The sequence below is a fragment of the Typopeltis vanoorti genome, chromosome 14 (genome assembly GCF_054136105.1).
Source record: "Typopeltis vanoorti isolate ZY-2024b chromosome 14, IOZ_Tvanoo_1.0, whole genome shotgun sequence".
In the NCBI taxonomy this organism is placed as follows: Eukaryota; Metazoa; Arthropoda; class Arachnida; order Uropygi; family Thelyphonidae; genus Typopeltis; species Typopeltis vanoorti.
The window spans coordinates 36566292-36581191 of NC_143562.1; the positions used below are offsets into that span (position 1 = coordinate 36566292).

At 35.4% G+C, this 14900-nt stretch overlaps 1 protein-coding gene across 1 annotated transcript in view; it reads left to right on the top strand.

Moving 5' to 3' along the window:
- The window catches only part of Ltn1 (E3 ubiquitin-protein ligase listerin), a 359867-nt gene that overhangs the window by 329639 nt on the left and 15328 nt on the right, over window positions 1-14900 (top strand). The window contains exons 28-29 of the mRNA XM_090403432.1: window positions 1463-1550; window positions 13493-13687. Coding sequence (XP_090259558.1) covers window positions 1463-1550; window positions 13493-13687 — 283 coding nt within the window. The remainder of the gene's footprint in view (window positions 1-1462; window positions 1551-13492; window positions 13688-14900) is intronic.

Consider the following 14900-nt stretch of genomic DNA (forward strand, 5'->3'; position numbering starts at 1 on the left):
AAAGACGGCCTGTGACTAGTGGTGTGCCGCAGGGTTCTGTTCTTGGACCACTACTGTTCAATTTGTTCATTAACGATATAGGAAAGGATCTGAGAGGAACTGTCCATTTGTTTGCTGATGATGCAAAGTTGGATAGAGCAATAGTGAGTGCACAGGATGTCAAAATTTTGCAGGATGATTTGGATAGTTTGGAGGACTGGGCTAAGGAGAATGGATGTCAATTTAATGTAGCAAAATGTAAGGTTATGCATTTTGGGGTGAAAAGATTAGCAGCAGTATATCACATTGGTGGAACTGTACTCCAGGAGATTGACGAGACCAGGGATTTGGGAGTGTTGGTGGATAGGGAGTTGAAGTTTAGGGGGCACATTTCAAAAGTGGCTAAATCAGCTCATCAAATCACTTGGTTGTTGAAAAATACTTTGACAAGCAGAGACAAACAGGTTATTGTTCCTCTGTATCAAGCCTTGATAAGACCCCATGTATGCTACTGTGCCCAGATATGGGCGCCAGGGTTACTTCTGGATGGGAGGAGGTGGAGAGGATCCGGAGACGAGTGACCAAGATGATAGCATGTCTATGGAATGAACTTTATGAGAACAGGTTGAAGATTTGTGGATTGCAGAAAAGGGGTGGTATGATTGAGACATTCAAATTACTGAAGGGTTTCTATAAGATTAATTCAGAAGATATTTTTGAGAATAGGACTGGTGGTGGGAGGACTAGTGGCCATACATGGAAGCTGGGCAAAAGTGTGGTTAACAAGGGTGTTAGAGCTAGATTTTTTACTTGGAGAGTGGTGAACGAGGAGAATAAGCTTCCAGAGTCTGTTGTGGGTGCCATGACTGTAAATGAGTTCAAGGCGAAGTATGATAGATACTGTGTGAATGTCGAATAGTTGTTCTTGACATGATGTTAGGGCCTCCCTCGATGAGGCTATGGACTCCTTGGAGTTGCCCGTAATAATAATAATGAAGCTCTATTGACTACAGCTTCACGACAGTGATTCAGAACTTAGTAGATATGATTCCTTCTCCCAAATCTGGTTTTAACTTTGGAGTTATAAAGAAATCCCCACTCTCCCTGAAGAACTTGATTTCATCTCTTTTGGCACTTTCATTGTTACCCTTTGATAGTCAAACTATCTAAAAACACTGAGAGTTGAACAAAACTGGAATATAATATGATATTCCTTGAATAAATTTTTATCAAGTCAAAAGTGGCATTGTGTATATTATCCTTAGATGTAAAACTGTTTTCAGCAGTTGCTGTATTTCTTTAATCTGTGTATAAACTTATGAGAAAAAATAAGTATTTCATGACAAAACTACTACTAAGACAAAGATTTTGAAAATCAATGAGTTTGATCATTAATTCATATTATCATTAGATCATTTGTGTGTGTATAATTACAAATAATATGAAGTAATATATAATTATATTTTGTTATTTCATTTTACAGATTTACATCTAAGTATGTTAGCAGTTTTATATGTATTCAAGAAATTCAGGCTGTTCATGATGCTCATACAAAATTTAGTAACATGATCGTAAGTATTATTTCTAATAATTTTTCATTTCTCCTTTGAATCAAAGATTTATTTTATATTTTTCTGTCATTTACCATATCTTTTTCCCAATTCTTACATTATCTTTACCTGAATTCTTAATGTCTGTTGTGCTAAAGCTGATATCTGAGACATATTGAATAAAATCAGTTTTTATACATCTTTTGGGGAGGTGCATTCATTTCAAGAGCTTGCATGTAAACAAAGAGTTGTGTAAATTAAGATTAAAAATTGAAAAATGAATTCTGCAAATGCTTTTTTTTTTTTTTTTGCAGATAAGTTAAAATCAATTAAATTTGTAATGATAATTTACATGTATTATGGGTAATTATTATTGTTTACTGGATAATGGTACCATCTATTTGGAAAAAGTAAAAGATGTTTTGATTTCATTAGCAGCTGTTTGTTTTTTTTTTCATCCAATATAAACATATAGTGCATATTTTAATGTTTACGCATATAATAATTTGAGTCTCAGAACAGGGAAGATTCTGCAGTAGTGGAAAGAATACATGGTAATTCCATTGCACAAGGGTGGTGCAAAGACCGATGTATCCAACTATCGACCAGTCATTGTCTCAGGAGTGGTGGTGAAGATTTGGGAAAAGTTGGTTAGGACTCACATTCAGAAATGGGTTGACACATGGGTGGGTTTACTAAGGGAAGGTCATGTTTTAGCGACTTGCTCACATTCTGTAATAATGTTACCATTGAACTAGACAAGGGGAATGGATACTTTTGGATTTTGTTAAGGCTTTTGACAGAATACAGCATGGTAGACTGTTGAATAAATTGGAGAATATGGGTTTGGGTTATAGAATATTATCATGGATAAGAGGATGGCTTACTGGCATATCAAAAAAGTGGTATACAGGGGAAGTGAGTTTGCAAGATTTGTTTCTTGAATCAAGAACTATCTTCATTTTCCGAAGAAAGAAGCTTCAAGCCATGCATCAGACTTTAGACCTATTACCATCTCCCCTGTGATACTTACTCTATCATAAAATCTTCATTAAATGACTTCAGCAACATATACAGCATGATTATAGACAGAGAGCTTTTTTCCCTTCAGACGGCTGTGCTGAGAATATATATCTTCTCTCTTCTCTTCTCTCTGATTCTTGACGCTGCCTTAAGCCTCTATATATATGGCATCGCTGGACCTCCAAAAGGCCTTTGATAGCATCTCCCTTGGAATGCTGTCTATTGCTGGATGTCCAGAACCTTTTCTTTCCTATGTTATGGAGCTATACTTGGGTAGCTCCATCACTATCACTACAAGGTCCCGTGCAACTCCTATTCCCACAGTGTGGGATTCGCCAGGGTGATCCTCTGTCTCTGCTTTTCTTTAACTGCGTCAGAGATGAGTTTCCTCACTCTCTTCCTAGCCATATAGGCTACTCTCTAGGTGCATGTTTCTTTAATGCTATAGCCTTTGCGGATGATCTTATTCTTGTAGCCTCTACTAAGTTAGACTTGCAGGAACTCCTTGGCCAGGCAGTTGACTTTTTCTCTATTCGAGGCCTTTCTATTAATGTAGAGAAGTCCTGCTCTTTAGCTATTTTCCCCTCTGGTCGTGACAAGAAGCTTAAGGTCTAGAGCAGTGGTTCTTAACCTTTTCGAAGTCACGGAACATTTTTGATTATAAGAAAAATTTGGGGAACACCAAAAAAATATTAGGTTTAAAAAACTAACAATAAAATATGCATGAACTTGCCTTTATAAAAATGGAACTTATTTTAATGTGATATGTGAGCTTTTTTTTGGCGTTTGCAGATTTCAGCAATATCAGGTCTAATATGTGACATAGTTACATTTATCTCTTTGTCTATTTTAGTAAGCCTTTGATGCTTTTTTAGTTTTTATATTGGCTCACACAAATATGATGAAAACTGTAACAAAATTTTTAGTGCTCTTGTGGAAAGAGATGGGTATTCGGCTTGGACAAAAATCCAAAATTCCTCAAGAGTTGTTTGAGAGAATTTCATTTTTAGAGTACGGTCCGTTGACAAGGTAACTAATTTTTCTTCTTGTAACGAAAATTCACAACTCGATGTATTAACTGTGCCAAATGGATTTTGTATCCAGTCATAATTGTGTTTATTTAAGGAAAGAAAGCGTTGTGTCGTCCTGCCTAGCTAACTGTTCCATTTATGTGGGTTATTTATTCTTATCTTTACCTCTTTAATTTCCTTTATACTTGGTTAGTTGTTGATTGATGCTCATCTGAATGTAAAGAAATTTATATTATACTGTGCCACCCTATATTCAGATTAGTCTAAATAATATAGAGGAATCAATCATCAACTAAACTTATATTATCACTTTATCTTCAGTGATAAAGTAATAATAACCTCAGCCTTTAACTTCAGGCCGAGGTTATTACTAGTATCTAAGGCTTCCGCAAAGGTCCAAATAATTTTATGAACGGTGCAATGAAAGAAAATCAGGCAAACACCAAGTTTAACTCAACAAAAGAAAACATTTAATGTGGAAAAGTACAATATATACATTTAAGTATATCTATCTGCAAAAGGTTATCCGATTAAAAAATTACATAAATTCACATTCAGATGTTAATAACTTCTCAATTAGGTTTGAGGATCATGACTAATGTTAACAATTGTTAATTCACAAAGCATTAGTATTTCTCTGACATATTTCACTCTAACCAATTGGATGAATCATATCATAAATATATTAGCTCAGTTTAAAGTATTCAGAATAATTACAATCCATAAATTATCAAACATTAATTTATCAGTTCTTTATGTTCAGTCAATCAAGTTGAAAATAGTTTTTAAAAGTTTGACCTTCCAGATGTTACAATAATTAATCTTATGACAGGCTACACTTTATTCTTTCTCACTCTGCTAACATTTAATAGAACAACGTGACACTTATTATTTCGAGGGGAAAGTACTTCAGTATATCTAACATTCAACTATTAATCGCCATAACACGACAGCTAAGGTTAAAATATATCCGACGGAGTTAACAGTTATAGCGTCACAGGTTACAGAAAGGACAACTCTTACCGGGTTACTGCTTCTATACATCGAATTCACAAAGCCACATTTCAACTTCTTGTAGACTTTTACTTTATGGCTACACAATTCTAAAGAAATCTTCCACTATAATAACTGAATTATAAACACAGAAATATACAAGTCTTGATGCACTAGGTTTCAGTTATCTACTAATTCCTTATTTTCTTCTATGTATTAACTTCGGTTCTGCACTATTCTTCCACTAACCACTTGGAAAATATTGTAGTATCAGAACTCCCATAGAAGTAATTCACGAAGCCTATTAATTGTCAGTCCTTTTGTAGTCGATTTACGGTATATATCAACTCCCCCTTCTGTTACACACAACCGGTCTCTGCTGTCTCTAAAGCTCTTCTCCCCTACTTACTTTCGTTTTCCAATCAGCTACGTTCCTTCTTCCCGCCAAAATCCGGTTCTAACCAGTTCAGCTTATATCCACTGGCCTAATCAGATATTTTAATGCCAGTCCTTTCGTAGTCGATTTACGGTATATATCAACTCCCCCTTCTGTTACACACAACCAGTCTCTGCTGTCTCTAAAGCTTTTCTCTCCTACTTACTTTCATTTTCCAATCAACTACGTTCCTTCTTCCCGCCAAAATCCGGTTCTAACCAGTTCAGCTTATATCCACTGGCTTCTCTGTTTATACACAGTAGCTCACGTTCTCAGCACGAGCTAACTAAAATAAACTCCGTTTCTCCTTCAGCAGCCAATCAAATCCAATCAGAAGAATTACATAAAATCACTCTTACATACAGAAATAAAAAAGATATATCACAATTCATATAATATACATTTAAATTTACATATACACAGTTTAATAAATTTTACAGAATAAACTAAATAAAATGAATGACATATTTATAGAGTCTTTCATTATTATTACATATTCTAAGATTAAATAATTAATTAATAACAAACAAAACTCAGAGCATTTATATGAATAATATATTACAAGCAAGAGCTAACAACAAATAATATTTACAAGTCTTGCTTATGACATGGTGGATTATAAAAGATATATTTCGGTGATTACACCACATTTTTTATTATTCAGTTATACAAAATACTGAAATAATAGTTCCTGACAAGTTTCGTAAATCGTAGGATTTACATCTTCAGGGGGTAAATAGTATAATTTAAAGTTTAAACAAGAGAATTAATAAATACAAATCATAACCGTCTGGCTATTCATAAACTCAAATAACAGAATGCAGATATCTATATATATATATATATATATATATACAGGGTGTTCGGGATAAATTTGACATATTTATAATTAATTATATTTTTCCGTAAGTTACATGTATTAACACACACTTCTCTTCATTTAAAAGTTTGGACCCTTCTTCATTCATATACAAGATGTCAGAAAGGATGGATAGCTGGAACCCACCTGAATCATGGAAGAGAATAACTTGTATCATGATGATTCGTGCCCGCCATCAAAATAAGGATATTACGACTGCTGCCCAATGCTCCCTGAATACAGTAAAAACAATCAGGCATGAACTAGAGACTTGCAATGGTGACTACGAGGATGTAGCAAGAAGAAAGATCCCTAGCAGACGATCTGATTGCGTTCGTACAGCAGAATTCCTCGCAAATCTGCAGGAACAGGTGTTGAAGAACCCTGGCATTGGAATTCGGGCTTTGTTCGTGGAGTTGCTAACTGTAGTCAAGCCCTGGATAACAAGGGTAGCCAATGGTAGGCCGTATGTATGGCAGCAGGATTCGGCCCCTTGCCACACCTCTGGGAAAAGTCAAAAATGGTTGTCTGAAAATTTCTACGACTTCACCAGTCCAAATGTTTGGCCTCCAAACTCCCCAGACCTTAACCCCATGGATTATTTTGTATGGGGCGCAGTTGAAAAAGACACCAATCGCACTTCCAGTAATACAAAAGCCCAGTTAATGGATAAAATTAAAACAGTTTTTGCGGCCCTTCCCAGGGAGACTGTAGCATCAGCTTGTTCGAGGTTCCGAAGCAGAATTGAAGCTGTGATCGATGCTAATGGTGGTTATTTTGAGTAAATCTTGTTGATAGTATTGTAATTAACTCTGCCTGTAATGTTTTTTTGTCAATTCATTAAATTTAATAGATACAAAGAAGATTTTCTTTTTCCTTACGAAACTGTCAAATTTATCCCGAACACCCTGTATATATATATAGATATCTGCATTCTATTATTTGAGTTTATGAATAGCCAGACAGTTACGATTTGTATTTATTAATTATAATTTATTAATAACAGAATGCAGATATATATATATTTATTAATTATAATTTATTAATAACAGAATGCAGATATATATATATATATATATATATATATATAGTGAGCCTGTGTAGCTCAGCGGATGTGGCGTTTGCACACCGCCGCGCTTGGCCGCACGAAGGAAGACTTGGTTTCGAGTCTAGTCGGCGACTAGAGGAAATTTTTCTAAGCCTTTTTTCGACCGGTTCCCGAGTTAGTCGATCTCTGGCACGGGCAAGCAGGTTTTTCCTCCCGGAAACTCGGGTTTTTCGTCCTGTAAACTCAAGAAAATCGACCGTAGAACCCACATTATTTCAGACATTAAAATATATTGTGTTAGGGACCACGAGATGGCGGCACATTTGAGCCGTCTCTCTTCACTGCGTACCGCTTAATTAGTGATAGCCTTGGGCCATCTGTCTCTGATTGGGTACCAGTGGAGATTGAACTGCCCACTCAGTCTCCAAAAGTTAGATAGGGCTAAATGGCCTCGCCTACTCCCGTATATGGGAATAAACAGGCGTTAGCTGATTTTTTTTTTTTTTCTGATATATATATATCAGATATCTAACAATGTAGATATCTGCATTCTGTTATTTGAGTTTATCAATAGCCAGACGGTTATGATTTGTATTTATTAATTCTCTTGTTTAAACTTTAAGTTATACTATTTACCCCCCTGAAGATGTAAATCCTACGATTTATGAAAATTGTCGGGAACTATTATTACAGTATTTTGTATAACTGAATAATAAAAAATGTGGTGTAATCACCGAAATATATCTTTTGAACCAATTAGCCACAGATGTCTATGCCTGCAATGGTGGATTATGTTAAATGTGAATGAAGTATTAAAACATAAAATATCTTCATTCACAATTTAACAAAAGTAACTTGAAATATTTTCTTCCAATATTGTTAAATGTTCTGTTATAATGAAAATAATTCCCTCGACATTTTTATTATGGAGCATATTTTTTTTTCCTGTATTGTTTTCTGATATGCAGTTTTTCCAAAGAGAGACTTTTTTTCTGAAAAGCTGACAATTTGTCAGTGGATGTCAAAATATCTTCATTTTTCCTTTGGATACTTGTATTAATACTATTTAAGTAATTAAAAATATCGATTAAGTATGTCATTTTAGCACACCAAATATCATTTTGAAGACATTTTACAAAAGCATCTGTATCTTCATTTTGAGGGAAAAAAAAAAAGATAAATAAATCATTCTTAATCATCTTATTTCAGCGTGCAAAAGCAAAGATTCGTACTTGGCTTCTATAGACATGCAATTCTTTTATTTTTTTTTATTATTTTTTTTTAAAGCGTGCTTTTAAAGGTCTTGACTTGATATAATTTACCATATTTACAACTTGGACTAGTACAGGTTTTAATGTTGTCGGTAATATTTTTGAAACTAGGGATTCTCTGTACAAAAAAAAAAAAAAAAAAACAGTGCGTAGATATGTTTGGGTTTATTTTCTTTGCAAGGGTAACAAATCCTTTAATAGAGTCTACCATTGATGGAGCACCATCCGTACAATTTCCTACACACAGCTCCCATGAAATTTTCTAAATATGACGCAATAGTGTCAAAAATATCTTGTCCTGTTGTATGTTTGGTAAGTTCTCTGCAGCATAGAAATTGATTCACTATTTCGTTTTCATTAATGAAACAAATGAATCCTAGTTAATTAGCTTTACTGCTATGTCAGCGGACTTGTCAATTTGCAAAGTAAAATGTTGTTTGGAAAATTTATTGGTAACTGTTTTCTCAATATCATTTGACATATTTTTAATTTTATTTTTTATTGTATCGTCCGAATGACGAATTTTCATAATTTCCTTTTTTGCTTTGTCGACAAACATGTCTACTATTTCACAACATGCTGATAAAATAAGAGACTCTGATATAGTAAGTGGTTTTAATTTTACAGCAATTAATTCAGCTACCTTATATGATGCAAGTTGTGCCTAATCAGATATTTTACTTCTTTAACTTGCATATGCAACAATCTCTTGAAATAATCTTTAGTTTTTGAAGCAAGATTGGCCTGCTTCGTATTAAAGTGTTATGTGACATCTTTCACCCACGGAGCACTTGTAACCAGTTCGCAGAACACGAGTGTTCCAGGGAACACCGGTTAAGAACCACTGGTCTAGAGTATAGAGTTTTCCCTGCACGGGAGGCCGTTATATGCTTTAACCATCCTGGAAGAGTGGAGATACCTCGGTATCATGTTCACCCCAAAAGGAAGGTCTTCTGTCCATTCTATCCTAGAAGCTGGGATCGTTTCTTTGAGGAAAGCTCCTCTCAAGCCCTAGCAAAGACTGTTTCTCCTTTGCCACTATCTCATACCTTGCTTTTACCACAAGTTGGTGCTTGGTAGGACATATATCTCGGTGCTGTCCTGAATGGACAGGGCTATCCATTCAGCTGTGAGATCATGGCTCTGACTGCCTCCTGACATCCCTACTGCTTATTTCCATGCGAGGGTGAAGGACGGCAGTCTCAGGGTTCCATCACTTAGATGGCTGATCCCATGCCTGCAGCTGTCCAGAATCGCGAAGTTAGAACTATTTTCTTCCCCTATCTGCAGAAAGGCTTTCTATAGCCCATTAATACAAGAAGACTTCAGGTGGGCTAAAGGCTGATCCCATTATCAAGGTACCTTAATTGATTCAGCACCCACAGAACACAAGAGATGGGCATCTCTGCTGCACTGTTCTGTAGATGGTGCTCCTTTTAAAGAGTCATATCTGGTGCCTCCCCAGCATGATTGGGTAAGGGATGACTCCTCCCTGGGTTCGAGTATATTGACCTTATCAGGACGAGGATCAATGCCCTCCCCACTCGAGCCCGCACAGCTCGATGGGGTAGTGACGACTCAAACTGTAGGGCTGGCTGCCAGTACAGTGAGACATTGTCTCATTGTTGACAAGCCCAGTGTTACTTCTGCACCCATGGGGTCTGCGTGTGGAGGCATGATGCCGTGGTCTCCATTCTGAACAACCATTTTAACAACAAAGGTTGGGAGACTGCAGTGGAACCACATTATAGGACCTCCGCGGGTTTGCATAAGCCAGACTTAGTGTTAAAAGAGATGGTAATGTTTGGGTAGTTGATGCCCAGGTGGTGGAAACAGGGTGCCCACTAGCCTATAGCCATAATAATAAGGTAAACTATTACAAGAATAACCAAGATCTAGTTAGTAAGATACAGGAGGAGCATGGGGCAACTCTAAGGTTTACCAGCACCACCATCTCTTTACATGGCGTACGGAGCACAGATAGCTGTAAGGACTTAAAACAGCTTAGGCTTATGTAGAAGGATATTAAATTTCTTTCCTTGAGGGCCCTACAGGACACACTGGTGGCACGGCATTGCCACCAGAGAATGACTACAATGATAACTAGAACAGCATAGGGTAAAACACTTGTAAAGGCTTAGGCCTATATTAATTCTGGACATGATGTAAGGGTAGTACTGCCCATAACCAGTACAAAGATTAATAAATAAATAAATAACCAATGGTGTACCACAAGGATCAGTGCTTGGTCCACTGCTATTCAATCTGTACGTTAACGGTATTGGGAAGGATTTGACAAGTGGCATACAGATATTTGCTGATGATGCAAAGATAGGTAGGGTAATTAGGAATACAGCTGAAATGTAGTACTTGCAGAATGATTAGAATAGGCTGGAATTGTGGTCATGGAAAAATGGATGTCAGTTCAATGTCGTTAAATGTAAAGTCGTGCACTCTGGCATGATTAGATATCCAATGTCGTATTATATTGGTGGGATTATGCTAGAAGAAACTGATCATGAGATCTTGGAGTGTTAGTAGATAGGAAGTTGAAGTTCAAGGGCCATGTAGCAAAGATTGCAAATACAACTCAAAGATAATTGCAATGCTGAAACGAACTTTGAAATGTAAAGATAAGGATGTCATTTTGCCTCTTTACCTTTGTCTTGATATTTTGAGAGAGAGTGTGCAAAGGAGGTTAAAAATGATATCAGGATGTGGAATACTGATTATGCAGACAGATTGAAAATTTGTAGACTGCAGACATTCACTAGCAAACAGGAGAAAGACAGGTGATATGATTGAGACTTACAAACTTCTGAAAGGATTTCAGTTTATGGAATTTTTCATTTTATGAAGAGTGGGGAAAGGACAAGAGGTCATCCTTGGAAGTTGAGAATGAATGCCGCCAAGAAGGGGGGAAGAGATCTAGATTTTTCTCTCACAGAGTAGTGAGTGATTGGAATGGATTGCCATTAGATGATAATACACCCTCTGTCCAAAAAGAAACGAACTTTTCAAAAATAGAAGAAACTAGTGGTACCACCTGTTGTATCTTTTTTTTTTTGTTGTCGAAAGCAGCAATCTTCATTAGTGTTGTGTCAACTGTTTGACATTTGTTTCATTAGAAGCCTAGTTATAGTGCCAAGAGTGACAGTGTGTTTTGACAAACATTGGGAAAATGACCTCAGTTTCAAATGGAGAGCTGCAATTGACATTTGTGTTAAACTTGGTAAAAGTTTTACCGAAACGCATCAAATGCTTCAAAAAGCATACAGTGATGAATCCGGTACTCAACTTTACGAGTGGTTTAAGCGATTTCAAAGTGGTCGCAAGACGCTTGAGGATGACGAAAAGCCGGGCCATCCAAAAACTAGAATGAGCAAAGGTAACATCCAAAAAGTGCATGATTTCATCAAAGAAAACCTGAAATCGTCCCTGAGATTGATTGAAGATGAATCGGGAATTCAAAAATCAACTGTGCACAACATTTGACAGAGAGTTTGGGCCTTCGTAAATTGAATTCATGATTTGTTCCCCACAAGTTGACAGACACCCAAAAAATGTATCGAATTGAACACTGCAAGGATCTCATTAAAACCGCTCATAAGGACTCAAACTTCCTTGAAATGATCATTACTGGTGACGAAACGTGGTGTTTTGAGTATGAGCCCGAAACAAAGCGCCAGAGTGCTGAGTGTAGACCACCAGAAGAGGAGCATCCGAAAAAAAGTCACTTGGAGAAGTCAAAAGTAAAGACAATGCTGATTTGTTTCTATGATTCCAAGAGCATTATCCACAAAGAATTCGTTCTGCCTGGCCAAACAGTCAATGGTGAGTTTTATCTCGAAGTTTTGAAGCGATTGATAGTGAGAATTCGTCGTGTGTACGGCATGAATATCGTGATGCAGGCAGCTGGTCACTTTTACACGATAATGCACTATCTCATCATTAGAACATTGTGAGACAGTTTTTGAGCAAAAACCAAGTTTGTGTGTTGGATCACATGCCGTATTCACCTGATTTAGCACCCTGTGAACTTCTTTCTCTTCCCCCGACTTTATTTGCCGATGAAAGGAAAGCAATACAACACTATTAAAAACATTCAAGCGGCAGTAACCACGACCCTCAACAGTATCCCGATTTATAAACTTTAAATACATGGTTGTAATTTAAAGTCTTATTTTGAATGCTTTGAAATAAAATTTCCTTATAAGTAATAGCAGGTAATAATAATAGTAAAACAATTTAATTAATTAACTGCGCCAAATGCTGTATCGAAGCTGAGGGAGAGTATATTGATTGAAATAAATTATTTGAATAATTATAATTGGCCTATGTTTTATTTTCTATCAAAAGTTCGGTTTCTTTTTGTACAGAAGGTGTAATAATAATAGGATTTATTTATTATTATTACTTATAAAAACATTTTATTTCAAAAGCATTCAAAATAAGACTTTAAATTATAACCATGTATTTAAAGTTTATAAAATATTGAAGTACAGTGTGAGCACCTTGCAGTATTATTCTTGAATAATCAAGTGATGTATTAAAGAAAATTTAAAGTGCAGACATGGAAAAATGGAATAATATAAATAAGATCAAAAGATAAGAAAGAGCAAAATAAGATTAAAAGATAAATAAATGCATTTTATGCTGATTGCATAAATGCTAAGAATGATATAATTTTTTAACTGAGTAGAGAGTTGAAGATTTTCATTAAAAAAAAAAAAAAAACTATTTGCATGTATCATTTGAGATGAGAACATTGACAGAATTTGGGTAGAGTAGAAAGAATTAAGTGTATTGTAGATTAAAGAAATTATTGCTCACTGTGTTTTAGGAAAACGTATTTGTAAAATTGACTGAACCAACGTCATGAGAAGAATTTAAGTTATAAATATTGCGATGAGGGCACAAGATTTTGTCTGCTATCATCAATTTATAGACCTCATCAATTTTTTTTTTCCCCCCACTCACTCTGGCTATGTTTATTGAGTTCTAAGTTAGTTAGTTTCACTCGTTATAAAAGCATTATGCTCTTCCAATATGATGAAAACTGCCTGTTAATTTGTTCTAATTATGGAATTTTATAAAATGAATCTATGGAGATCCTATCAATACCAGCAAAAAAAAAAAAAAAAAAAGCTTGAAAATTAGCTAGCTTGGAAATTGTTTAAATTAGATCTGTTGTATAAGGAAATATTTATCTGCTTCATCACATATGGTATAGCGATAATGATAATATCTTTAACAAACTTCTCTTTAAAAAATTGGAGTATTATAGAATTTTTCTCTCTAGATAAAGGCTCGACCCACAGCCAGAGAAGTTGTTGCAACATACACCATTGATGATGTTGCCACTGAACTTTCAGTACAACTTCCTTCCAACCATCCTTTGGGACCGGTTACTGTTGATAGCCGAAGGAGAGTAGGAGTAGGCAATGCCCAGTGGCGAAAATGGATGCTACAGCTTACTACCTTTCTTACACATCAGGTAGATTTTTATTCTTAATGTTATTTTAATATCATTTATGAATAAATTTTGTCAAATATATTTTGAATAACTCACTACAGTAGATTATCGCTACTACAAATCTGAGGGAAAAGAAACAGTTCAAGCTTTGCATCTAACTTTTGTTTTTAGGCGAGAGAAGTATAAATCATTGTATATTATTTGGTCAGCTGCTTTTCAGATTTGCTTTAGCAAAAAAAAAAAAAAAAAAAAAGAGTGATAAGACTGTTGTAGAAAGATTCCAGGTTTCTGATCTACATAATAAATTCTTTAATCCTTAATTTATTATTTATGCATTTCAAGAAATTTTCATGCATTTCAAGAAAGTTAATTCAGTATACTTATAAGTGATAGATATTGAAACTCATTACCAAAAATCCTACTATACTATGTAGTACTATTGCAGGATAGTATTACATAGGATAGTATAATATTACATTATTAAGTCTATATTGTTTACTAGCTTCTTGACTTGCTTAGCTAAGAAAATGATCACCTGCTAATATTGTTTCATCATTAGCACTTTAACATGTTTATGTAGGGATGAAAAGTGCAATATATAGCCTCTCCCACTCAAATGCCAAACCCACCTGTTCGAAAAGTACAAACACACTGGAGAAGGGATATGGGCAGTATAACCTTTACAGAGAATTGCAGTTAGAATTGCCTGTCCTAGCAATCCTACCATTGGAATTAGCCAGTGAAAGGCTAGTAACATGTCCTAAGGAAATTTGCTATAGTTTCAAGTCTCAGCCAAAGAAAAGCCAGAGGGGCTATCAGGGAAACAACCATGATTCAGGAAAAGGTAAACAAAACTGGAAGAAAGAACATATAATGAAAATCACAGGAGCATTTCACACAAAGAAGAGGAATGAACAACTAAACCAAGCCAATATAAAGATGTATATAGTAATAGAAACAAAGAAAAAGCAATAAAAGGTTCCAAAGAAACAAATAACTATATACAAATATATAGTGGAGTAAAAAAAAAATAAGAAAGGCAGGTATAATGGATGCACAAATCCATGAAGAACAATCTTGTATACTATAACTACTGGACTGAAAGACTAATAGAAATTAGACTCAGAACATTAAGAGGTCACATAAAAATTATCTGGGCATATGTGCCAGAAAAGGGGGGGGGGGGGGAGAAGAAGAGAGTAAAACCTTTTGCAAAGAACTGCAGAAAGTCATA